The sequence below is a fragment of the Tachysurus vachellii genome, chromosome 9 (assembly GCF_030014155.1).
Source record: "Tachysurus vachellii isolate PV-2020 chromosome 9, HZAU_Pvac_v1, whole genome shotgun sequence".
NCBI lineage: Eukaryota > Metazoa > Chordata > Actinopteri > Siluriformes > Bagridae > Tachysurus > Tachysurus vachellii.
In genome coordinates this window covers 19,846,695-19,874,175 of record NC_083468.1, presented here as the reverse complement: position 1 = coordinate 19,874,175, position 27,481 = coordinate 19,846,695, and the positions used below count along the sequence as shown (strand labels likewise).

The 27,481-nt window shown below is 37.0% G+C and overlaps 1 protein-coding gene across 1 annotated transcript in view; it reads left to right on the top strand.

Annotated features, from left to right (window-relative positions):
- The window catches only part of cdh13 (cadherin 13, H-cadherin (heart)), a 333,227-nt gene that overhangs the window by 273,852 nt on the left and 31,894 nt on the right, over nucleotides 1–27,481 (top strand). Inside the window, exons 9-10 of the mRNA XM_060878173.1 lie at nucleotides 13,194–13,376; nucleotides 13,784–14,037. Of these exons, the coding sequence (XP_060734156.1) occupies nucleotides 13,194–13,376; nucleotides 13,784–14,037 (437 nt within the window). The remainder of the gene's footprint in view (nucleotides 1–13,193; nucleotides 13,377–13,783; nucleotides 14,038–27,481) is intronic.

Here is a 27,481-nt window from a genome sequence, read left to right as displayed (position 1 = left end):
AATAGCCTGCTCATAAATAAAACAAATCCTGTGGCTGCAATTCTCTGGAGTAAAGGCATCAAAAGGTCAAGCTGTTTGATTAAACAGTGGAAGGGTCATAAAGAAAATCTGTGACTTTCATGGTGGATTGATTGTTGGTGCCAGACTGGTTACAGTATTTTAGAAACAGATGGCATACCACGGTTTTCATGCATCATTGTGTCATTGGGGCATGGTGACTCAATGTTTAGCATGTCTGCCTCGTACCTCCAGAGTTAGGGGTTCAGTTCCCATCACTCTGCCCTGTGTATGCTGAGTTGTGCTTTGGGGTTTTCTTTGTGTACTCTGGTTTTCTTCTCCAGTCCACAGACATGCATTGTAGGATAAATGTCATCTGAATTATCTGTAGTGTATGATTGTGCATTCAATTGTGCCCTTCAATTATCCCCTGACTTGTGCCTTTAGTCCTCTGGAAAAGGTTTGAGACCCAGCAACCCTGTGTACAGTTTACAATTTCAGAAAATAATTGGATCTAAGTCCAATTATTCTTAAATAAACAGTGTTATACACATGAAACCTCAAGTGATTGGGAAGCATAGGTAGAGGTAAAAATTTTCATGTGAAAGTTGTGAGGGGAAAATTTCACAGTATCAGACACAACAAATCAGCCATTCATTCTGCCTTATGTTAACAGTACTGTATAATAAAAAATACATGGAAAGTTTTTGGCACGTAATAAGCCTCTTAAAAATAACCGTCTTTTTACTGCTGCATATAAATGTGTAAGCTTTAGTGAACATCATGGGTGTATTTTACGGCTTTAGTATATCCTTTATTAAACAGATAATCTTTCGGGGAAAAAACTCTGCAGCTGATTACACAAATATTATTTTTCACCCCAACAGTGTGTGTAATCATAACCGTTTTTTTTTTTTTAATATGGAAGTATTTGAATCTCGATATAGGAGAGCACCTGAGTTGAAATTATAGAGACCCTAAAACTGCCTCTTGTGTTTTGTCTAATCCACAATGCAAAACAAAAACCTTTCTTGAAACAGAAGTAGATCCTATTAACATTGTAAAGTAACACTGCTCTTGTTACAGTGCTTGAGTGGTTTTTCTCTGTAATGGTTCTTTTGGGTGTATTTAAATACTTTTACATGCCATTTCTTTTGATTCCCATTACAGAGCAAATGAAATTTAAGTGACTCTTTACTTGTGAACTAAATATGATTTAAGATGGCCTAGTACCTTTTAAAAGGGTCAGCAAGAACATAACAGTATTCAATCTGAAAACATGCTAATCTGCATGTTATACACTAAAGTGAACTGTCTTCATACTGCTTAGTGTTTGTTTGCTATGTTAAAGAATAAATCTAGCCAAGAAATGGTATAAGTTGCAGCTTAAGCAATAAGTTAGTTGGAAAGCTTATTTTTTTCTAGTAGATGAACACACACCATAGTCTCAAAATGTGCAACAGAAGTAGCATCAAGATAGTTGCTGTTAAACACAAACACTTGCCCTTAAGCTTGCTGGGGGGGGATATAAGCCAGATAGTGTTTAAGTGAAGTGAAGTGACGTGACATACGGCTAAGTATGGTGACCCACTCAGAATTTGTTCTCTGCATTTAACCCATCCAAAGTGCACACACACAGCAGTGAACACACATACTATGAACACACACCCAGAGCAGTGGGCAGCCATTTATACTGTAGCGCCCAGGGAGCGGTTGGGGGGTTCGATGCACCTCAGTCGTGGTATTGCCGGCCCGAGACTCGAACCCACAACCTCTCAAACTGCCTTGCTCAAGTGCACCTCAGTCGTGGTATTGCCAGCCCGAGACTCGAACTCACAACCTCTCAAACTCTCTAACCACTAGGCCACAACCTCCCCTTAACCTAAAAGTACTATATAATGTAAACTTTCCAGCTAACAACTTCAGGTATTTTTTTTCGTCAATGTTCATACTCAAGTGAGTAATCAAAACAGTACTTTAACTCAGAATTACTTTAAGATAGAAGTACTTTAAGTCATACCATTTCAACCAGTCTGTGTTGTCTAATCATGACTACAGTTCTTGTTCTAATCATCACAACAAGTCCCTCAGAGCTGCCTTTCTTTGCACCTGACATTTTCACAAAGTATTTTTTTTCCACTGTGCCCGGTCAGTGCAATGTTGCTCGACATTTCGCTTCCTGGAAAACAAATATGTACGGTGTGTGACAAGAAAATGAGTCTCTACATAGTGATAATTCCAGCATATATAATAGCAGCAGTTTGGCACTAAGCGATAATAATATTATTAGGATAATGTCAGACCTATCTATCTTTTCTTCATTATCACTCCTCCCCATGGTTACTCCACACACTAGTGTTCAGGGACTGTTTTGATGTAGTGGGGAGGCCTGGGGCTCTGCTCTTTGCTACACTGAGTATGTAGGCTTCCCACCCCTGGCACCTCATGATAGACACTGATTTATTTCTGATGAGCCAGTTCTATATGTGGGAGCAGGAACTGATTCTGCTTATCATGCCTGTCACTCTGGGAGAGTGACAGTTAATCCAAGCTTGCCCTCTCCCCTACAGTGACAACATGAATCTTGCTCTATCAAAATGCTAATGACATTAACAATGATGGCTACAACCCATGGCCTGAGTGAAATCCTGGCAACCATCAGCGAGACGCATTGATCTGAGACGCTTGTTTAGGAATTGTTTATTAGTCAAATGTTTTTATTCGCTAAAGTCTGCCAACGGAGAGGTGATGTGTAGTGAAAATTAATTTATCCATGATAGCAAGTTGATTCATGTTTGTTTGATTATTCATTATTCTAATGAATAGATATAAAGTCAGTTACCTCTAATGAAGTATCCTGCAAAGGTGGCTCTGTGTTGCTATATACCCTCATGTCAATATCAATGATGTAAAAATGGGACCATGTGTCATTCGAACCTCACCCTCTATCCTGAGATCCGTAACACTTCCCTTATATACTTAAAGAGTCTCTTTTATTCAGTAATCGTTCATTATCGAGTCAGTGGCTCAAGCGCTACTTTAAAGGCCTGCAAATTCTGCCTATTTCAGTTGACATTCTCATAGAATAAGTTCTACTATGGGCAAATGTTAAATGTTAAAGAGGTTATAATCTCATCTGTGCCTTGTGTCATGTCATGGATGATGAAAAAGACAAATACTTTTTTCATGCTTTTTCTCAACACTAGAATGTATAATAAAGACATTTTCAAAAGATGTTGATGAATTAAGATACATTTTAAGTAGAAACTCACAATGCTACATTGACTCATATTGGCAAATTTGTAAATTCACACAACCTATGGCACATGCCAGGATGCATAGATTAAGGTTGGGTTATAGATATTTTTATAAAATCTTACTGCATTCAATATGTGCGTGTTGTGTGGGTTTCCTATAGGTTTTGCAGTTTCCTGTTTCCTCTTTCATTTGCCAAAAGCAGTTGTTGGATAATAAATTATTAGAATGGGTATGATAATAAGTTATGTGAAAATGAATTGGTGGATCAGTGTGTGTGTGTGTGTGTGTGTGTGTGTGTGTGTGTGTGTGTGTGTGTGTGTGTGTGTGTGTGTGTGTGTGTGTGTGAGCGTGCGTGTGTGTGCGCACATGCTGGTGTTCCCAGTACTGACCCTAGATCTCAGACTGGAGATGAAGATGAAGATGAATAAATGAAATCCTCTATTAAATAATGCAGAAAACATGCGTAGTATATTCAAGTTTATACAATCATTATGTCTACTAATTTGATTGGTCAAGCAGCATTCCAAGACTTATGTCCTTATGTTTCCTATAAATGCACAGTTTCACTGTGTGAATCACTCAGCCTGTCTGTGTTTGTCACGTACAATTTCACAACCTAGCTTTAAACAGTTAGTACAGTAAAATGACACTGTTCAGGAATATATCATCTCACTTAAAATGTAAGTTTGTCAGATGAAGTCCATCTTCATGAAAAGGAGGAGGGAACACCAAATTTACTAGAAGCACCTTTAAAAGGCATGTACTATAATCTGATATAAAGCGAGATTAGCTTCATGTTAGGGATTTTTGACATAAAGAAGCTAAACATTTGACCATATTGTGTGGGAAATGTTGCTTACTCTGATTCATTTCTTGTATTGGCAGTGAATGTTGGCACAGTGGTAATTTGGCCATGGGCAACGGTAGTAGTGGTGATAGAAGTACTAGTATTCAGAATAACCACTATCTCGCTCATGTGATATCGCTTAAGCATATTATTTGTCCATTGCATAAGGTAGAAAGCATAAGTAGTGTATTTTGGACCATATAATTTATCGACTACATAATAAAGAAACCATGTGTAGTAAATTTTGGATGCAGTGTTTAATGCTAAATGGACCTTGGCCACACAAAATCTTATTCTAAGTGAATAAATGCATCCTGCTCACACTATTAAAAAAATTATGACAGAACAGCTGTACAGAAATGTGCCTGAGCACAATAGAGCTGATCTGTAAGAAAACTAAAACAACCACAAAATAAGCACACAAAAATGCTACACATTATATTTGTAATCAGCCTTGGATCAGGTAATTGACTTTTACAATGAAACAGGCGCACGGTTTTAATAAGTTTTAGTAGTGATTACACAAAACAGAATGCATTTAAAATAAAAAAAACATGGCTAATGTGGCGTAAAAGGCATATTAAGAAGGAAAACATTGTGAATAGTATTATGTAACCCACCACATTAAATCTGTGAGAAAAATGATATCAGCATAATGTCTGAATTAACAGGCAAGGATTCATTAGTTGTGGATTTCCTTGTATAATGAATATGCACCATGACAGGATATTTATATATTAAATATATTTCCTATAGACTACATGCAATTTTCTGTGTATTATTCTGTAATTCCTGTAGGGCTAAATCTTTTATCAAAACTGAAAATTTTTCATGAATATTTCAATTTTGTTTTTGCCTTCATCATTTTTTTGCCTACTTGATAATGTGACAATAATGTTTACTATTGCCTGAATTGAATTGGTGCCAAACAGGACATAGCAGGTTAGCAGGAGTCATGTACAATGCCCATTGTATTATATATTGCAAAAAAAAAACTTCTAAACAACTAAATTATTGCTGAATAAATCTACACACAGAATTTTACTTGTGTGTCAAATTCATTAGTTAAAAGATCTGGACCAGTTTTGGGCTTCTCAAAAGTATTAAAAGATAAATTTACCAAGTTAAAGAGAGCTGATAGGAGAATAGAAGTATTCTATTCTCAATCTATTTATCTCAATCTACACAAAAGTACTACATGAAAATACCAATCTACTTATTACACTGTTGATAAGTACAATGACCTTATTGAGCAACTTAACTGGAGACAAAGACAGTTGCAAGAAATCAGGTTTAACTATAAATTAGCATGTTATCACAGTGCTACAGTAGCTGAAGTTACTGTAGAAGCTAGCAACAGTTCTTAATTTATGTTGTGTTGCAGTAATTACTGCCACGTCTTCCAGCTTGTATTGAAATTTATCTACATACATCAGGCAGTAACAAGTGTCTTAACATAACTTTATATTATACCAGAAAAATATGATTTAGCACTCACCCAATAAAATGTGTTGATGCTCGTCACCTGAATTACATTTACAATTACATTTACGACCTTTGGCAGGTGGCCTTGTCCAGAGAGGCGTACAAAACTGGTTTACTGAGGTTACAGACTTAGCATACCGTCAACCTTAAACTCTGCTCACATAAAACAAACAGAGAACATAATTGCTAGTTTAAGTGATTCAAGAGGGGGTAGGTCTTCACCCGTCATTTAAAGATGACGCCAGTGACTCAGCTGTTCAGACGTCTAGGGGAAGTTCATTCCACCACCTCGGTGCCAGAACAGAAAAGAGTCTTTCTGTATACCTACCTCTGACCCTGAGAGATGATGGGACTGGTCGAGCAGTTCTAGTAGAATTAGTGAACTGTAATGTAAAAAATGTAAATGTGCAGAATTGGTTTAAATTGTGAGTATCTATTGCCTCTAATAGTGTTGTACATTTTTCTTAAAAAAAATTTACCTAAGAAGTCATAATTAAATCTACCCCAGTATAAAGAAAAGTTAAATATTACTTGTTTTGCTTTCCAGTGAACATTTAGAATGTACCAACGCTTATGCTGGCGTTTTTTTTCTATTCCATTTAAGAGCATGCTATACCTATAAAATGTTGTAATATTGTACACCTGTTCTGCAGAAAAACAATGCTGAGAATACTGTTTATACAATCAGTATTGCATTCTTCTGAATGTGTCATTATGTCATGTTATGAAAATGCTCCTTTAATACAGTGATACTACATTTCTCCTATTTTGCTAAGACCATAGCAGCACAGCAGAGTAATACAAGTATTATTCTTTTGAGGAAGAAAAAATGACTAATTTAATCATATTTTATCCTCGTCTTTCAGCCTGAAGTGCCTCTAATGACTCATTTGTTCGTAACATTCACTGCGGTCTGTTATAAACTCCCAATTAAAGACTGCAAGTGATAACTGGGAGACACTTTTTTATGAAGACCATCTGTCCTATGTACTCATTACCCACTATAGAGGCATCTTCCAAGTCTGCCTGATGTCATCGTAAATAGAAATAGTTCAGTGTATGTGTTAGCACTTTTAAGCCATTGAAATGTTTTAGGGCACAAGTGAAAATTTAATGATGTTTTTTCCCTGGTGTCTTCAAGTTTTACCAAAACTTACATAAAGTATTTTTGCACAAGTTTTACAAGGTCAATGTATGCAGTCTGTGTATTATCTTGGGCAGTGTTGAGAGGTTGTCTGTTTTGTTTCCCTTCCAACTCATAAGGCGGATCTATCTGTGTAAACTTTCACTCGGCTTTACGTTCCGGGTGAATGCTATAGTGTGTTTAACGTACAGGCTTTTAAACTGGCTCTTGTTATTATCGCTCAGCTTCCTGCAGTGCCAAAGCTCAGGTAGGTTTTTAACCTTTTCTTAGCAGAGATGTGAGCGGGGAGGTAGATGATCCTTTCTGAATCAAGTACCAGTAAGCTCTGATGTAACAGTGTAGATCTGCAGGGGTTTCTTAGTGCTTAGTGCTCAGATTGGGGGACGTCTTCCAGTGAGAGAGGGAGGGACAAAGAAAGAGACTGAGCAAGACACGCAGAGAGACAGAGACAGACAGACAGAGAGAGAGAGAGAGAGAGAGAGAGAGAGAGAGAGAGAGAGAGAGCAAGAGAGAGAGAGAGAGCAAGAGAGAATGTTTCTCTTGCTGCCGCTTAACACAGTCATATCTGGATCAGAGGCCTTTCACTATATTATCAAAACACACACACACACACACACACTCACACACATCATGCATGTTTGTTTTAGTATACTCTATGGCTAAAAAAAATTTCTCCACAAGCTCAAAACTGTCTTTCAGTTATTTCTGTATCTATATTTATCACAATATTATAGATCGCTCTGTTACTATCTAGATGTAAGGTAAGAAGTGATAATTGGTTTGCCAATCTGATGCTGTGCACAGAAACGATGATTTGACACTCCCTGAACTGAGAAGAACTTGTATTCGATAACACTAATGGGGGCATTTTCTCGGCTTTTCCTGGTTATTGTTCAAGAATGATAAGTTATGACCTCTAGTCAAACAACACAATATAAAAAAGTCTCATCTCCAAAAGACCTTAAGGACAGCTTGAGACAACACCCTAAAGTCCGTACACCACTTTTTTCTAATCCATTCAATATAGTTTTATATGTGTAGCACCAAATTAGCTTCACCAGAAATCCAGATATAGATTTATAATACATCCCTAATGACCAAGCAAGAAGCAACAGTGAACTCAAAGCCCATCTGTAACAACACCACTCGCAGTTCACCCTCCGAACCGCTAGAAAAAACCTTGAGTATTAGGACTTCTGGGTTCCCACCAAGCACTTCCAGGTTCCCACTACTTAAGCTGTGCATTCACTAATTATTCACTATTGTCAGTTCACCCTGTGATTCTGAACCATTTTATTCTCATGTTTGATTTTCACAGCGTACTGACCTCTGCCTTATTGTTTGGATTTACGTGTTTGCTTTTGTGATTTGGATTTGTTTACTGTGTTGATGGATACTGTGGACTATTTGCCAGTTTATTTCCAAATACGTTTCTGCCTGCTCTCTTCTTCTGGGAGACACCAGATAGTGGGATTATAAATTATTATTCTTAAATACTTTAAAGGCAAACAGTACTAAAGGTTAAATTATGGTCAGGATGTTTGAAAGTATGTTAAACGTCAAAATATTTGAATAGACTATTTTTAATCACTGATTCTTTATCATGCTCACTTACATTATTTGGCTCGTCACAATGTCTTGTGCTCCCGTGTTCTGGAGGTTGCTTTTTTCTGTCCAGGAGGTCACACTGTATCCTTTTCACACAGTACAGGGAGCTATAAACTTGGTCATTTCCATCCGTATCTCACACCAGTGGTTACTTTGTGCACGCCAAGGAATTGGGGTCTTATCAGTGATATGGCAGGGGCTCGGTATCAACAGCCTACAAAGATTGAATACATCCATCTGACCGCTTCAGTGCCCTGGATGATTAAATGGAATGTGACTTTGCACTAGTCTGCAGAAATATGTGGCTTGTTCTTTTAAACCCTCCTTTTTTTTCACTTTTTTTCGTTCACTTCATGGCATGTTCAATTTGCCCACCTCATAGAAATCGTATTTTAAAGTAAATTGTTCATGGGATTTAGTGAAATTGGGACATGTTTTATATCCCATTAATAAATTTGAACCACTGAAACTCGACAGCATAAAGAACTTTTCCCTTTGTTCTACCATTATTAAGTTTAGAGTTTTGCTGCAGACACAGTGCATAATGTATGTTCTGCGTACAAAATAGCAACATGTTATTACATGGTAATATATATGTTATTACTATGTATTCTACATGTTATTACACAGTGTTTTACCACAAATCTCAAGCGTCTCATAAATGACAAGGTGAAGTTTTCTGTAGGGAGATGTGTGTTTAATAATTACAGAAGGAGTCTGTAGCATCAGTGTCAGTGGTTTGTAACAGTCAGTAGGTTTCCTCCATGGGACAGAATCTTCAGGATAGACAGCTTGGTATTTTCCAGATTCCCAGCGACTGCTAAGGGAATAGCTGCTAGAATATAGATAATTAAAGGAACTGTGTGCTTTGACAGGAACTTTGACTCACATATTCAAAACACACTATTTTTTTTATTTTATTTTTTGCACAGCATATATTTTGTGCACATTAGCACATCAACACTTTATAAGTGGTCATATTCCTTTAAGGTTTATCCACATTTAATTACATATTTATGTTTTTTAATATACTTTCTGACCTTCTCTGTGTGTGTGTGTGTGTGTGTGTGTGTGTGTGTGTGTGTGTGTGTGTGTGTGTGTGTGTGTGTGTGTGTGTGTGTGTGTGTGTGTGTGTGTGACAAATAAAATTTTAATTTGAACATTAAATGTAACTTTTCTTGTAACCTGGATTAAATTATCATGTTGGCAAATTGTTGTAGTGTAAAAGGAATCAAACTTGCATGCACTGGTATAGGAAAATCACCAGCTTTAGTGTGATAACAGTGTCTCTACTACACATCTAGAATCATCACACCACCTACAAGTCCTTGATTATCTTCCTATAACAACATTCTCCATTTTCTTTTTTTCTTAAATATATTATTCTGATGCTTCTATTCTCCTATTGAAGTGATTACTTTTCCAAGTTATTACCATTCAATTCAGAATTCTACTTACATTACTGTAGTAGCTGATCTCTAACTAGAGCAAAAGATACCTTATTGATACAGGAGTCATTCAGCTTTGTGTTGTTGTCCTCAAGGCATTTTTTTACAGCCACATTTTTATGTACCAGTGATAAAAACCAAATATTTCCCCTCCTGAATGGTTCTTTGCACAATTAAAATACCCTCACATAATAAAAGAATCCATTTCTAGAGGACCCACTTATTTTTATATCAGCTTATGGGACTATAGTGCTGCCTTGTAGTACTGGTTGACAGAGACAGCCACTAGCCAGTGGTCAGCATAATGGATATGATTGCTTTCTGTCATTGCCTCCTTCCTTTAGAGTAGTACATGATACTGTGTAATATAAAACTGCCTGCGACAGCTGAGGGACAGAATTGGTAGCCTTAGCTCTCGTAATACCCCTCTGGCTGTTCACAATGCGCTTTGCTGCTCAGAACACTGCATAGCTGATATGAATCTAATTGAAAACTTGATAGAAAAAGCTAGAGAAATTGGAAATGAGAAAATAAATTGTTGCGTGTGGAGCAAGGCAAAGAAAGCAGGGGTGAGTAGAGGAAAAATAAAGGGTGCGGGATTTTTTTAAAAATTGCGTTTTCCAGATTGTAGTCTGCCATAATCTCTAATGTACAATGCCTGAGGTTCCAGATTCACAGTATAGTATGTGGTGAGGGTAAAGAATCAGCAAAAATGGCTACATCCCCTAAGGGCCTATAGCCGCTAAACTTTCTATACTACATCCTCCTGTAATGCAGCTCCCTTTCTGACCCCTCACTTTTCTCCCTACATTAATGTGATCCACACTGCACCCACCCGAGCGAGCAAGCGAGCACCCCTGGGACCTGGGGGCAGTGATCACTTCACACACTGTTGAGCTGAAATGATGGTGGGGCTGATGGGGAACAGAACTCATCTGGTCTTACAAAAACATTTCTGCTCCTCAACCAGGCCTGTGACATTGAGGTGGATTGAGAAATGGCTACAGAGCTTAGTGTCTGTCTCCGAAAAGAAAGAATTTAGAGAAAGGAGAGAAAGAATTGCTTCACTCAGATTCCCTTGGTGGAAGCATGGAAAAAGAGATAACCTTGAACAAATTTGCTTAACGATTTATTGTTTTCATTTATTTAGTTAGTTATTTTTATTGATTTATTTAACACTAGCAAGTGACAAAGTAACAGTTTAAATTCAATTTTCTATGCACATGTGCAACATACAGCCATGAATTCAGCAACATGTGACAAATCAACATGAAGTAAAGTTTTCTCCATTCTGTTTATTTTATATGATGCACTAAAGAAAAAGAAGTTTAAATCATTCCTTTGATTCCATTTCTTCGGTTCCGTACTCACGAATATAGTTCCTATGTGCAGTTATTTCCCATTAACTATATGACACTCAAAAATAGCAGAAATCTGTTGTCTTCTTTTGCTGTTATAAATGTGTGTAGAGACATTCATGAGAAAGCTTAAGCTTGGAAGGTTGTAGCTAGTAGAGTTAAATCTCTGTCGAAGGAACTCAGCGTTGCGTCATGGCTTGACACATTTTCAAGACGTTTGAGACATTTACAGAATAGAATAGAAGACTTTGTTTTGTCACATATACATTACAGCGCAGTGAAATTCTTTCTTTGCATATCCCTACATTGGAGATTGGGTTCAGAGCGCAGGGTCAGCCATGATACAGCACCCCTTGCTGTATTGATGATGAATTAATTTGCTTTAGAAGCTATATATACACATAGCTAATATTGTTTCGTATCAGAACAACACAAAATGGACAACGCATTTCCACAAGCAACAACAGTGCAAACAATGCAAGCTACTAATGACACAAGAGACATTATAGGAAAACTTTTGTAAGATTTCATGGTAGAAGATACTTTGCTAATTATGAAACACCTCCTACTTCTGCTTTTTCTTGGTGAAAGTGAAGAACGCTGCATTGTGTGGGGGTGTTTGGTGTGCATATGAACATCTATATACAGGCTTTATCTATGTCCTACTAGATAAAGAGAACGCCAACTAAACTAAGTTTTACATTTATTTATTGAGCTAAATTATCCAACTTCTTGTCAGAAAATGTCTGTGAACTTCTAGGAGTATGAGTTCATTTTAAGAAGTCAGGCTGTCAATCAAGGGGATGACAAGTGTGGGTTTAGCAGACCTCTCATTTTCAAGTTCACCACACATGTTTACAGAAGTGGGCAATGCCTCAATCAAAATAGATTCCTGGTGATCTCAGAAAAAGCATTATCATTTCTCACCAGGCTGGAAAAAATCACTTCAAGGGTGCAGTGAGTAATATTACAGGAAGTCACAAACACCCTCAAGGGAACATCTGAGGACCTACAGGCCACCCTTGCATTCAGTTATATCAATATTCATGACGTCTGTACCAGGCGAACACTGAATAAGCACAATGTGCATGGCAGGATAGCAAGCAGACTCTATAATCCATAAATAATACTGCTTTCAATCTGAAGTTTAATCAGATCCATGTGGATAAATCAGAAGTATATGAGAAAAATGTTCTATGGACAAAAATTTGTTTTGAATAAAAAGCTTTATTTTTAAGAAGGTCCAAACAATGTATTCCTCATTCCAACTGTAAAGCATGGGTGTCTGTCATGATTCAGCCCGGACTTTTGGCCATGTGCTGTTGTTGTTGTCACGTGTCTGTCCCGCCTTCGTCTGCTCCTCCCTGTTTCTTCACCTGTTCCTAATGTTGTCATTGTCTTAATTGTATTTAAGTTAGCCGCGTTGCTGAATGCAGCGCGGATCATTAGTTGCGTGTACCCCTCGTCATGTCTAGTCTCTGTTAAATGTCGTCAGTTGTATTGTTTCATTTATCGTCATTTTTGTCTATGTCTTCTTTATTTATTAAACCCCCTTCATTTGAAGCTATCCTGCGTACAGGTCTGTCTCCTTCCATCCCGGATGTGACAGTGTCGTAGTATTGTGCTTTGAGGCTAAGATAGATTACTAGATAGTTTGCCATTACTGATGGTAAATTCTGAATGGTATCATCAACTTCTGCAGGAGAATAACATTGTGTATAAATTTGTGAAGGACAAAGAGAGTGCTAAATACTCGTATAATGCTAAAAACGTCTTGGGTGTTTCTGACACACCGAACTACTCTTAATTCTTTCTCGACTGAATATTTAAAGCCTCACAGTTCTCTCTAAGAGGATATGACCTTGACAACTGAAGACTTATTTTTAATTGGTGCAATTACTGTGATTGCTACTTATACTTCTCTATTTGAACCCTCTTAATACTTGACTTTAATTTCTGAAAGAATTCTTGAACTAATCAAGTATGTGCTAACAGTAACTGTTGATTGGTACTTCAGCTGAGCTCTGTCTATGTCTTGTGTGTTGTAGTTCCAGGCATCAGTGAATGAAGGATCTAAAGGCATTGTGGTGAACCTGACAGTGGATGATCGAGATGACCCTGCCACTGGAGCTTGGAGAGCCATGTACTCCATCATTAATGGAGATCGCAACCACAACTTTGCGATCCACACCAACCCAGACAATAACGAGGGCATGCTTTCTGTGGTTAAGGTACAAAACCCCTCCTGTCTAGTATTGCAGAACCAATAATCCAAAATAACAATAGTGTTCTATATGGTTTGATATCTATTTGTGTTTTCTGCCATTTTGCTGTTTATTTTTTCAGCAATGCACAAGTTTCAAGGGCTCACTCCTACTTTTTAAGCCGTATGTGGTTCCATTACTTAAATAGCAACTCCCACATGGAACAAAGCTGGATCTGCTTATTTTCTGGCAGGAAGACATGCAAACGATAGAATGATATCATATTTCATTTATATACATATTCTTAGCAACTCATCCGCAAACCTTGCCAAGTTTTCCAGCACAAATGGTCATTAAAATGTTCTAATTTGTGTGTTGTTTAGTAAATGGTGCATTAGCTTGACCATTTTTCTTCTTTCTTTTCTTTCCCACAGCCTCTAGACTACGAAAGCAATGTGTTTCACACTCTGCTGATAAGGGTGGAAAATGAGGACCCTCTGGTTCCTGATGTCATATATGGCCCCAGCTCTACAGCCACCGTCTACATTACAGTTGAGGATGTGAACGAGGGACCGGTCTTTTTCCCTGATCCTCTGGTGGTGATCAAGCGGGAGAATATTCCTGTAGGCAGTTTTGTGGCAATGCTCAATGCCACTGACCCAGACTACCCTCAGGTCCAGAGCATAAGGTAATTGACAGAAACATGCTCATGAGAAAGAAATCTACTATGCACAAGAATTGACTTAAATGATGTTCCTGAGAAATAACTGTAAAACAAATAGATTTGTTTTTACTACATTTTCAAACATCGTATTGTTTTCATTTAGAAGATCTGGGGTGAGCAAGTACTGTAAATGGTCTGCATGGTTAAGCTCAGTTTGGAGTTTGACAAGGTCGATTACAATGACACCGCAAACAAATCAAAGCTTGGGCTGAGCACGAAAGCACAGCTTCAGATTCTCAGACATCTCCCCATATGTCAGCGCTCACCTCTTCATTTTTCACTGTTCTTCTCCTGACAGTCTTACTGTTTTCTCCAGGAAAACATTAGCCCATTGCTCTGCATCAAAGGTTTCAGCCATCTGCTTGATCTATCATTTATTTGCCTGCCTACACAATATACAATCTTTTGGAACTTTAATCACTCAAATAGTTTGTGAAGTCCTGGGAAGATTACAGCACTTACTGTGAATTTGAGCAGACCATTATTTAACCATCATAGATATGGGACAGGCAGGGACAGATTATTGACTAGGTGAACTGGGCTTGTGCCCAGGGGCCATTAGGGGTCTCTGACAAGCACAAATTTGAAGTGCATGATTAGGCCATTATGCTGTCGCATATAACCTGATACATAGAACCATACGGAATAAATGAGAATATTGAATGTAAAGTCACAGAATAGGCAGTCTCCTTCTTCCTCATAAAAAATGCTGATAAATTTTATAGTTGTTAAATTGACAACCTTCAGCTCAGCATTTTTCAGCTAACTGAGCAGTTGTCAATTGTAGTCAGTTATGTGTTAATTGATACTACATAAGATATGACTGGACTTTACTATAAATTTGGTACTTGTTTACTGTAAATCTTAGAATACTAGCCTGTAAAATTTACAGCATTTTTTTTTACATCGTATCTGGAGCTAGATTAAGCAGATGAAAAGTTAAAACTCAGAAATCTTTATTTTCTTTAATATGTTGGATTAAAAATTAATACCAGGCTAGAACTGATGAAAGAAATTAAAAAAGAAAAAATAAGATAGTTTTGTTCCTAGATTTCATTTATCACTGATGCTTTGTAATTACTCATAATGGTCCTGTTATGTAGTTATTATGCATTATCACATGTTGGGTTGTGGGACAATGCAGTCAGGGTTCCTGTGTGTGACTGTGTGTACTGATGCAGGAAGCAAAGCTTTGCACTGGTTTCTGCCAAGGGGCCTGGGATTTACTAAACCTTCCCAAAGGACAGGGACAGCTTTCCAAATCACCCATGTGGATCATTCATTTAGTATAGCTCAATGAAGGGACTGTTAGTTTGTCACAATACAGCTGTATGATAGCTGGCTTTGGTACAGATTTTTTTATCAACAGTAATATAAAAATATTCCCAAGCTACGTAAAAACTTGTAAGGATTTAATAAGCATTAACTATTGTTTACCTTTTAAGGCATAAATGTGCATAAGAATGAATGGAAGTGATATTAATCACAACATAAATCTGAAAGATTTTTCTTATTAGCTGCAAATGAATTAAAAAAAAAAGCATTATTAATTATATAGTATTAATTAATTACACCCTTAAATATGTGAAAATCCAGTATGTAAAAAAAAATTCACTAATAATGGCTCACCTAGTACAGGTATAAATATTCTTGATTTGAAGTTTGCATTTTACTTTTTTAATACAAAAGTCACATTTTGTAATTTCAACTCTAATGTGTAAAGACAGAAGGAATACTTGTTGTGTTACAGGTTGAGGTTCAGAAATTTATGCAGTTCTTTAGTGAAAATAGATGCCTGAAACCAAGAAATTTGGTATTGGACAAAAAGGTCTGAGCTAGTTATACACTTTTCCTTTTTCTGTGGTCCAGCTAAACATTCAACAGGAAATACACTAGAAGATTGGTGATTTAAATGTTTTTTTTACCTAAATCCTAACTCATTGTGGTTTTACTACATTTACTGTAGCATGTGTTTGTGAGCTCAGTGGAACTGGTTCTATGCTTTATGCTAACGAAAGAGTTTTGCAGTGTACACCAAGCAGTCGTTGAACTCTGGTCTGCTCTTGATCATATGTTTCGGATGATTCGAGTGGAGCTGTGCCCTTTGTCAGGGACAGTGCTCTACACAATGGATTACGTGTATGTCCTGTGTACCTTGCTCTCCACAAATGTAAATATGCCCTTTACCTCTGGTAGCGTCACCTCTTTTCATCTGCTTTTGCCAGTGACAGTGTCTTTGAAGTGCCCTGTGTTACACCTGAGGCTAGGGACAGTGAGAGAGCAGAAAAAGAAAGAAGGAAAAAAAGGAAAGATGAGAAGACACAGGATCTTTCAGTAAGTCTCCTTAAGTCAGTTTATGAAAATGTTTTGCTTCACAGAAAATTTGGAAGTTGAGGTCCCTAGCTTTGGAAGTTGAGGTCAGAGCACATGATGCAGTACCCTTAGAGCAGAGAGGGTTAGGGCCTTGCATAAGGGCCCAACAGACACAGCCTGACAGTGCTGGAGCTTGAACACTGACCTTTGGATTAACAGGCCTGAACCTTAACCACTTGAGCTACCACTGCCCATTATTTTTTTTTCTGTTGTCTTTACAAGAATTAATTCATTAAATATTTAATAATTATACAAGAATGAATATTTCAAAAACTATCATCATATATTTGGAAGATGTAATTACTGGATCTACATTTTATAGTATAAAAGAACTGAATGCTCTGTATCTGAAGTGCTGATGGTCTCTCAGCATTCAGAAATACTATAAAGCATCTTTTCAGTGCAACTTTAATTATCTACTATTTATAAATCTAGATTGCTAATCCATTTTATATATATATATATATATATATATATATATATATATATATATATATATATATATATATATACATATATATATATATATATATATATATATATATATATATATATATATATGTATATATATATACAGGGAGTGCAGAATTATTAGGGAAGTTGTATTTTTGAGGATTAATTTTATTATTGAACAACAACCATGTTCTCAATGAACCCAAAAAACTCATTAATAGCAAAGCTGAATATTTTTGGAAGTAGTTTTTAGTTTGTTTGTAGTTTTAGCTATTTTAGGAGGATATCTGTGTGTGCAGGTGACTATTACTGTGCATAATTATTAGGCAACTTAACAAAAAACAAATATATACCCATTTCAATTATTTATTTTCACCAGTGAAACCAATATTACATCTCAACATTCACTAATATACATTTCTGACATTCAAAAACAAAACAAAAACAAATCAGTGACCAATATAGCCACCTTTCTTTGCAAGGACACTCAAAAGCCTGCCATCCATGGATTCTGTCAGTGTTTTGATCTGTTCACCGTCAACATTGCGTGCAGCAGCAACCACAGCCTCCCAGACACTCTTCAGAGAGGTGTACTGTTTTCCCTCCTTGTAAATCTCACATATGATGATGGACCACAGGTTCTCTATGGGGTTCAGATCAGGTGAACAAGGAGGCCATGTCATTAGTTTTTCTTCTTTTAGACCCTTTCTTGTCAGCCACGCTGTGGAGTACTTGGACGCGTGTGATGGAGCATTGTCCTGCATGAAAATCATGTTTTTCTTGAAGGATGCAGACTTCTTCCTGTACCACTGCTTGAAGAAGGTGTCTTCCAGAAACTGGCAGTAGGACTGGGAGTTGAGCTTGACCCCATCCTCAACCCGAAAAGGCCCCACAAGCTCATCTTTGATGATACCAGCCCAAACCAGTACTCCACCTCCACCTTGCTGGCGTCTCAGTCGGACTGGAGCTCTCTGCCCTTTACCGATCCAGCCACGAGCCCATCCATCTGGCCCATCAAGACTCACTCTCATTTCATCAGTCCATAAAACCTTAGAAAAATCAGTCTTCAGATATTTCTTGGCCCAGTCTTGACGTTTCAGCTTGTGTGTCTTGTTCAGTGGTGGTCGTTTTTCAGCCTTTCTTACCTTGGCCATGTCTCTGAGTCAGAGACTGTCTCTGAGGCTTTCGAGCCTATACAGCTTGGAGTAAGACAACATGCATAAAGAGGATGATGTGGTCAAAATACTCATTTGCCTAATAATTCTGCACTCCCTGTATATATATGAAGCACTATGAATAGCATCTATGTTCTCAATGTATCTTGAGTGTGATTGTAAAAAAAAAAAAAAAAAAAACTTTCTATCAAGCAAGACAAGGATTTAAATATTTCAGAAAATTCTCAGTAATGATTACTAATATAGATTCTCTTTTCTTGTTTCATATAAAGACAGTCATATAAGACATTTGTGTTAACAAATTCGGTCTCACACATACAGGTAATGAGGGTAATTTCACAACAGGGAATTGACCTTAAAGTGACAAACCTTATACACAAACCAGCAAAGTAAACACAAACCTGCCTCCTTAATAGTAATTTGCATTCGCCTGCCCTAACGATTGGGTCATCCTTAATATAAGAAGGCTTTTTCGTTTAATGAAACCAATCTGTTACACTTTTTTCATCTACTGAAAGCTTCCAAAGCAATGTCAAATTTATAGCATACAGTCTAACCGAATGTTCACAAGGGCATCATTAATATCTTTAAGCATACACCATTTGAGTAGTGAATGTGAGATCATTTTTTGTATCATTTTTATAAGCATGGTGATTTCACAGACTTTAAGCAATGAGGATGAACAGGACACAAAGATCTACGATATTACAGATGGTCACATTGATCCATCTAAGTCACTTGTTGTTGTGCCCTTTGATACTTTTCCAGGAGAATGGTTTTACAAGATGTGTAATTAACGGCAGTGCAGATAAATCTCCAGGTATTCACTACTGGATATGATGACAAAATGAATATGTTCCACATGAACAGGCAGCACTTACTTTGAAATGAGAGAAACTGTATAAATCCTTGTTCAATGACATATAATATAATTTTTTTTTCTCTAAGGTGAGAGGGGTGTGTGAAAGGACTATACGCTAAAACAATAGCATTTCAATCAATTTTCTGATTGATAATTCAGACTAAATTTGTGATTATGATGTTCCAACCAGGACGCTAGCTGCCTTATAAACATACCAGGAAAGTATCAGGCAGAAATCCCAACAAAAATTAATTTTGTTACAGATCATATTAGGGACACCATCACCCTGATTATAACCGGACATATTCAGCACGCTGGACATATTTGTTAAGCACTAGCGCTTGTTAATTTATCAGATTACTTCAAATAAGTACAAAATGAGACAATATATTGGTTGTAGCCACCAATAAGAATGATTTATTGAGCAAAATTAATAGGTTGTAGAATTTAATGAGCATAAACACAGGCTGTCAGTTGTTGGCTAGACACTGATGTTGCTTTTTGTGATTTGTCTTTTCACTATAGATGTAAAACATTTTTCAGTTTTAAAGATCCTTTTATGTGATGTTGCACTTGATCATAGCCACCTTTTATTTAGGGACACATTTTAGTGAGATTTTAGACTAACACATGTTCCTCCTACACTGTTTGATTTGTTTTTGCCTTCCTGACTTGTCTTTGCGCTTTCTTTAATTGACTTTTGCACATCTTGTGTGGTTCTGTTGCTCATGTAAAGCTGTGTCTAAATGTCTGAGATTATGTTGAAAATCTGGGATTTTTAAATTGTTCAAAAAACAAAGAAAGCAAATGTTCAACATCTTGAATATTGAATATTCAGGATTCTGCACTATTTCTATGTCGTTGTTTAAAGGAAGCAAATATGTGATATTGATCATGTTAACTGCTTTGTACAAAAGATCAGATTTTCCTTATTCCTAAACTCTTGTATTAAAGCAAACTTGTAGAGTCCATGCCAGCTTGAGTGCACAGTCATTAAAGCAAAAATGCAACGTATTTAATAATAACACACTCAGAAATTTATGTAAATATTTCAGAGATTTTTCTTTTCACTCAAGTTGTTGTCAGTAATACTGTATAATTTAAAATAAAAACTGTTGTAGTGTATTAGGAATTAATGCTAATTTGAAGCACTCACTAGTGCTCTCAGACTTATTAGACCACACTGTATTTCTCTGTATAATAGAGTCACTAAGTGAAAAGACAGCTGTCTGACAATGTTCTTTTGCAAATACTGCATCATATGTCACTTTATGAATCCTTTTTTAAGTCTCAGCATGTATTTGAACACATAGAAGAAGGCAGGATTTACTGCCCATGCTGGTTATGTGCTGGAACCACATTTATTTAGCTTTTAAAAGCTATTTAAATTTCTCTTAATAAATCTTGCTAAAGATTATATTTGAACCATATTGCAACTCATATCACTATAACCTCATGTCTGTTCAGCCAGTCGGGGTTGAGCAGTTCAAATGGCAAGGCATTGCAGGACTCCGCAATCTGCTATGGATTATTGTGTGAAAGCAAATCCAACTTCACTTGAAAGCCATCTTTGAACTGATCTTTTGCTCAGGAGAAATAAGGTCTGAGTTAGACTGCATTATTAATAATTAATAGCACATTCTCATTTCTGCCCATTTGGAATTTAAACTTTTAGTAGATAAAAATAGAAACTAAGATCAGAGTTTAAGGGAAATCATTTTAGTCTGGAGATCACAATGCAATAGAAAATATATTGCTAGGTTGTGATACCATGACAGCTGGACCATATATAAAATTGGGACATGGGACATCTTTTGACTTACATCTTTAATATGTAAGGTTAGCCAACAGATATGAACTGTTGCATTGTCTCTGAATGTAATACACTGCTCTCTTCACTTAGTGCACAAAAGCACATCTCTGATAATGTGTTATCAAAGTAATGAATGCAGAACATGCTGAAACCATGTTTGATATTAAAATCTCCCTCCTGTCGCTCCTTTCCACTGACCTTTATTATAACTCACTTAGCTCTGTACCAGTTCTGCTTTCTCCATCTTCTCTCGTTCATTATCTCCTGTTGGGAGCTTCATCACATTTCATTTGTGGAACTTCAGCACTCATGAATTCAAACGGTCACGTAATCTTGAATGTTTGTCAGCGTACAAGAATGTGAGTAGCTTCAGTAAGGATGTTTTCTTGTTTGTCTTCTAATCCTACCACCTGCAATATTGCAACATATTTTTTGGATGAATTTTGCACACACTGCATGGTGTTTTAATGGTATATGCATGCATACATATTTAAATGCATGTGTACCTTCTGGAGCTCTTTAATAATGCATCATATTAGTTCAGCAATTTTGCCTCGCTATGGCCAACGACCCACTTCTCAGAGACGTCACCAAATGACCAAAGCAGTGCTTAATAGTTCTAGTGGAAAAATATCACGCTTTCCTCAGCAATGTAGTGAAGAACAAAATAAGTGGACATGAAAACACCAAGTTCCACCAAGCAGCTATTCTGATATGAAGCAGTCTAATAGATGGGATTAGCTAAAATATTTTAAAGCTGAGACATTCTCCGTAGTCCGCGGTCCATGCCATTAACAGTTTGGAGGCAGACTAGATTTGTATTTTCACATTTAGGAACAGAATTATCAGCCTTTCATCAGGAGTCATAGAAACTATATCTAAAGACTGGTTTAGATGGGTCAAACTTCACACTCCATTCCTGTGAGTTCATTATCACATTTTTCAGTCTTCTTAAAAGACTCAAAATTACACAGTCCACAAAAAAAAAAACCATTCAGCCATTTAGTGCAGTTGACATTTGTCAAAGTAAATACTTTGAATCAATGCATCTTAGTTTCTATTCACTTACATGCCTTTCCGTGTAGTTCTCTCATTGCCACATGTACTTCTGTTGTGTCAGAAGAACAGGAACACATCTGTGAATCTCTCCACATGAGTTACATGATGCAAGAACTAAGGACCTTTTTACACCTGGTCACTTCATGTGTTTTCTCTGATCCGATAGCTATCTGATTTGTTAAAACTGTTCCATTTACATTAGGCCACATAAATGCGTCTTGGGGAATCGGATATCAATCCTAACCCTAACTCCTGCCCAAAATGCAAATATATTTTACCTCATCTCCGGGGTAATTGAAATGGGACACCCTTTGGTGTATGCAGTTGCTACTAAAAACAGCATTTACTGTTTGCTGCATTTTCGCTGGTGGCAGCATTGCATTTAAGACCAAATGAGACACCTGGGTGAAAGATCGGAGCCAGCACTGGTGGGAAAACATATTTGTTTCTGGAGAGATGCACGACTCGTGAGTCACTTGCGAGTGACGTACTTTCGTTTGGGAGGAGTATAGCGCTGACGTATGTGGCTTGAACAACCACATTCATTTACACCTCTTCAGTTTCATCTGGAATGCATCCCAGACCACCTCCTGAAGCGGTTTGAACGATCGGATTTATATCCGCCTCGAAACCGTTTCGGAGGGCATTTACACCTGGTCTTTTTACGATCAGATAGCTATCTGATCACAGAAAACTGTCTTATAACTGCCTGACAGATGTGACCTGTTACTCGAGTACTGGCTTACAGATTTGATGGAAGTGAAGTCATTTATATGAATTGACCAATCAGATAGTCATGTGGCAGCAGCACAATGTCTACACTTATGAAAGATCTTCATATCTTCATTTTCACATCAAATAGAAGGGGAAAAGGAGAGGTCGAGGGATTTCAACCATGGTACGTTGTTTGGTGACAGATAAACAGGTTTCAGAAACTGTTGATCTCCTGAGACTTTTCATGCACAACAGTCTGATGCTGCAGTGGGACATGTGCTCACTGAAACTGAACTGGAGACAAATAAGGGAAAAAGGCCACGTGATGCACTAATTGGATAATTGTACAGGTGTCCCTTTTAAAGTGGCCAGTGAATCTAGAGGCTGTGTCAATTACATGTGCGTAGTAGTTTGTCTGTAGCTTTGGATGTATTCTGGAAAATTGCCAAAGCACATGAACAAAATATATTAACCAAAAGTGATTTTTTTGCTTCCTATAAAAGTATTTAAGCACCTTAGCTTAATCTGTACTGTATATTTCTTTTAATAAAAATACATGAAATCTTTACATCAATGCATTTTCTAATTATATATCAGCGGTCAAGTTGGCGGAGATGTTCTCTGGATTTTTCTCTTTTTCTTTTAAGAGGACTACAATTCTTGGCCCTGAATTCTGGTTGAGATACATATAAAATAGAAATACATTTCTGCTCAGGAAAGCCTCAAGTGTTAAGTAAAATATATGGTAGAAAATGTCGAAATTCAACTATGGTCCCAGGTCAGAACATTTTATTGTAAAGGATAGAAGTGTTGCCCTTCGTTGTATTTGTCTTGTGCTTACCCAAAAGCTTATATCCTTCACAGCAACAAGGTTTTAATCTATAAAGAGGTCATGGATGTGAGTCATGTTGAGAAATCAGCTGAGATGGTTTCAAAATCCCTGGAAAAATAGAATTTGTGTGTGTGTGGTTTTTTTTTTGTTTTGTTTTTTTAGCAGGATGTGACAACAGGTGAAATCCTTAGGCGTTTGACATTTGGACAACTTAAACTCTAAGTTGGGATCATCATGGATGTGAGGCAGCAATTTTCAGTTTAGTGTTTTAGACAAGCTCTAGAGGTCTGTGGTTCTACTTTTGTATGATGTCAATTTTCCAATGACAGTTTTGTACTTTTTTTTTAAATTTGCACAATATAAAGGCTTAGATGTTGGCACATTTGCACCTCTGGGGTTGGGTATTCATTTTCTGTGTGTACAGATTTTGCATGTTCTTCCTGTGCTTTGGGGGTTTCCTCAGGGTACACCAGTTTCCTCCCTAGTCCAAAGACATGATGGCTGATTGGTGTCTCCCCAGCGTATGCTCCCTGTGACATTGTGTATGATAATCACTGAATAAAATGGATGAATAGAAGTTGCACTGGATTTTATTTTTGAATTTCTGAATTAAGCTACTTTTATTTCTTTTGTGCACATGTAATATCCAACAGAAAGCTAAAAGCCTTGCTCAATCTAGCAATAAATGCACTACGTGAAAACTAAAGTGAAAATGCAAACCAAAATCTGATAAGGGATAAAAATCTGATAACCAAACTCATGAGGTTCCAATAGCAGGTCACATTCTTCCTGTAATTTCATAGCTTCCTGTTTCACACAGGCATTTTTAGTAGTGAAATCACAACATTTCAATATATATGATGGCTGAATTACAATGCATTTAAAATGTAAAATAAGTTCATGCCCTGGTGTCAAGTAGCTATTTTGGGCTTCTAAACTATACATTAGTTCTGCTTATGGAATAGTGGGCTGTGTGATGAGTAGAGGGAGGAGACACTGGCTGCCATGATAGGATGCTATAATTAAAACAATTCAAAGGTGCCAAGAGGAAGAGAGCTAGAGTGGCATGGCCCCAGTGAAGCAGGGATAAATTGCTTTTCTCTGTGTTAATTACAGGGTTATGATTTTCAACTGATGCAAAGCTTTTTTCGTGTCTTATTATGATAATAAATTTAATTTTATGTGATGCATTGCTGAGGCATGATAATTTATGGAAATGATCTGCATGCTGTGATTTCTATTACTGACATTCTATCAGAATGTGTGTGATTGGTGTTATTGCCTGACTTTTTATGTATTTACATTAATGCTGTTGCCCCACTGGCTGGTGTAATAAGCTTGAGGCTTTGACTCTGCTGTACTGTAATTGGTCAAACACTTGTTCAACCATATGCTCAATATTCCTCAATGAATTGCCAAACTTTTCTCAGCTTGTCACATCTTTGCTTCAGGAAGTATCTAGCAGATATACCACATAATTTTCTTAAGGGCCATGGGACCAGACCATGTGCAGCCTAATTTTCTCTGTAGAAAAGGTGACAGGGTCTTGCAGAGGACCAGGTGCTGACCAAGTAGTTCCCTGGCATTCTCCATATGGAGAACACCATTTCAGAACCTACAGTGGTTTATCTGAATCAAACAGGTAAGAATTACATTCGGATGTGGAGCGAGTTGGTCGCTGGCCGAAATCTCACATGGTTCAATAACAGTGACAAATCGATTTGTTATTGACCCAACTGCAGGAAGTGAACCAAACATGATATAGTGTATATTTGGGGATGCAGACAATATTATTTTCTGCTAAACTGACCCATGAAATGCAAACTGAAATGCAAAAGTGCTGCAAAAATGCGTTTCTGGCATTTGGCCAGATGAACAAAATGAAAATATAAATGTTGAATGTGAACAAGTGTTTTAAGCTAGTTATTTTTATTATATAAACCAAGTTCATTATAATTGTTTGACCTTTTATATCTCTACTGTATATACACTAGGCAAACTTTTCTTTATAATTTTTTGTTGTTGTTGTTGTTGTTGTTGTATTGTAACCAATGAATATGGCCATAAAAATGTTTACTGGTATTTTTTCAGACATACACAATGTTGTTGGCATGACATAAAATGAGAATATATATAGAAACTAATCCAAGCTCAGACGCAACCAAACCAAATGTATTCATTTGCTTTACTTTTCTAAGTAAGCAAAAACTGTTTAAATGGCCACACACTTGACTCAAAATCCTTGTCAAGTTGTTAAGCTGACTCACAGTGTTATTATAAACTAAAGGATGATGAGAGCTAAAAACATTAGTAGCAGCCACCTCATAGCAAGAACTATTTTCCTCACAACTATATGCCTTCATGCGCATATCAGGCTCACATCAGGCAGAAGGTGTAATGTTTAAAGGGAGAGTAATTTTGGATGATAATATCCTCTGGTGTACAGACCTCTAGACAATGTCTACCCAGTATGAGCACACATCTTTCTGAATGAATGCATTTTCTTAAAAGAACTGCTGGAGCTTAAAACCATATCCACTTTCCCTGTGAGCTTTTAGAATCAGATCCTGTGTGGTTGTGTGAACAGTGACAGATGCTTGTATGAAGCCTGTCAGAAAACTGCAGATCAATGGGAGACAGATGGACAGCACATGACAGTGCGAACTTTAACGATCAGTTAATAGACAGACGGTACTTCTTTCCACAAATCCCTCAGAAGTCACATCAGATGCTGATGGATGGGCCGTCTTGGTATGTTTACATTTTACAGCATGACTGCTCCGTATGTTTTCAATGCACAGCTTTCCACTGCTCATACCAATTATGCAGACGTAATGCTGGGTGTTTATCTGACATTAAAGGAATAATTCAACATTTTGCGCTCTAGTGTATCAACAGCACCTGTATTCCATATGCAATGTGCAAGGATTTCCTGTACAGAGAAAATAACAGAAAACCAGTTAATTCAGCAATTCATAATGGAATTCTAAGCGCTATTGTTATATAAATATTTAAAAGGTATGCATATACATTTTATTCACCACTTTAATAAGAGCGCCTGTAACTCTGTTCATTTATGCGATTACCTAAATCATGTGATATTTGTGCAATGCATCAAATCATGCAGGTACAAGTCAAGCGTTTCAATTAATGCTCACATCAAATGATTTAGAAAAGAAAAGACATTTACAGCAGAATGGAGAAAAAATATGATCTCAGAGATTTTGACTGTAGCGTGGTTGTTGGTGCCAGACAGGCTGTTTTGAGTATTTCAGAAACTACTGATCTGCTGGGATTTTCACACAAAGTTGTTCTGTGGATATAAACACCTTGTTGGTGAGAATAAAATGTCTAGACTGGCTCAACCTGAAAGGATAGTTACCGTCACTCAAATAAAAATATTCTTTGCAACCTCAGTGAGCAGAAAAGCATGTACGTATACAACAGCATAAAACCACATCAGGTTCCAGCCCTGAAGAGGAATCTGAGGCTACATTAGGCACAAGTTCTTCAACACTGGACAGTTAAAGATGGGAAGAACTGGAAATATTGTCTGGTAGAGAAAATCCTAAGCGAACAACAGTTTCTGAAATACTGAAACATTACATTACATTTACAGCATTTAGCAGACGCCTTTATCCAGAGCGATGTACAGAAGTGCTTAAATCTCTATCATTGGATACTTTAACGCTGGGTCACTAGGTTCCATACTTAAGGTACCATGAGTTTAATACATTGTTCAAGTTTTTTATTTATTTATTTATTTGAAACCAGCCTAATAATACAACCAATGTAATCTGAATGAAACAATGCTGATAGTATGGAGTTTTGTCTAATTATTAGCACTGTAGTGCGGCCGATTTTGTGTGCAATCAGGACTATTTTTGGAACAAATAACCACAAATACATTTTAAGATTTAAAGCTTAATCATTTTTACCAGTACACCGGTGTTTCATTTAGACGGCAGAATGGAAATCGAGTTATCAGACATTTTCATACACTATAAGCTAACGAATTATTTTATCACCACAAGTCTGATAGAAAATGAGTCAGAACACTTTTGCTTTTCAGCCTGAGGTGTTTTTACTTCTGTTGTGATAACCTTACACAGAGATTTAGTGATTGA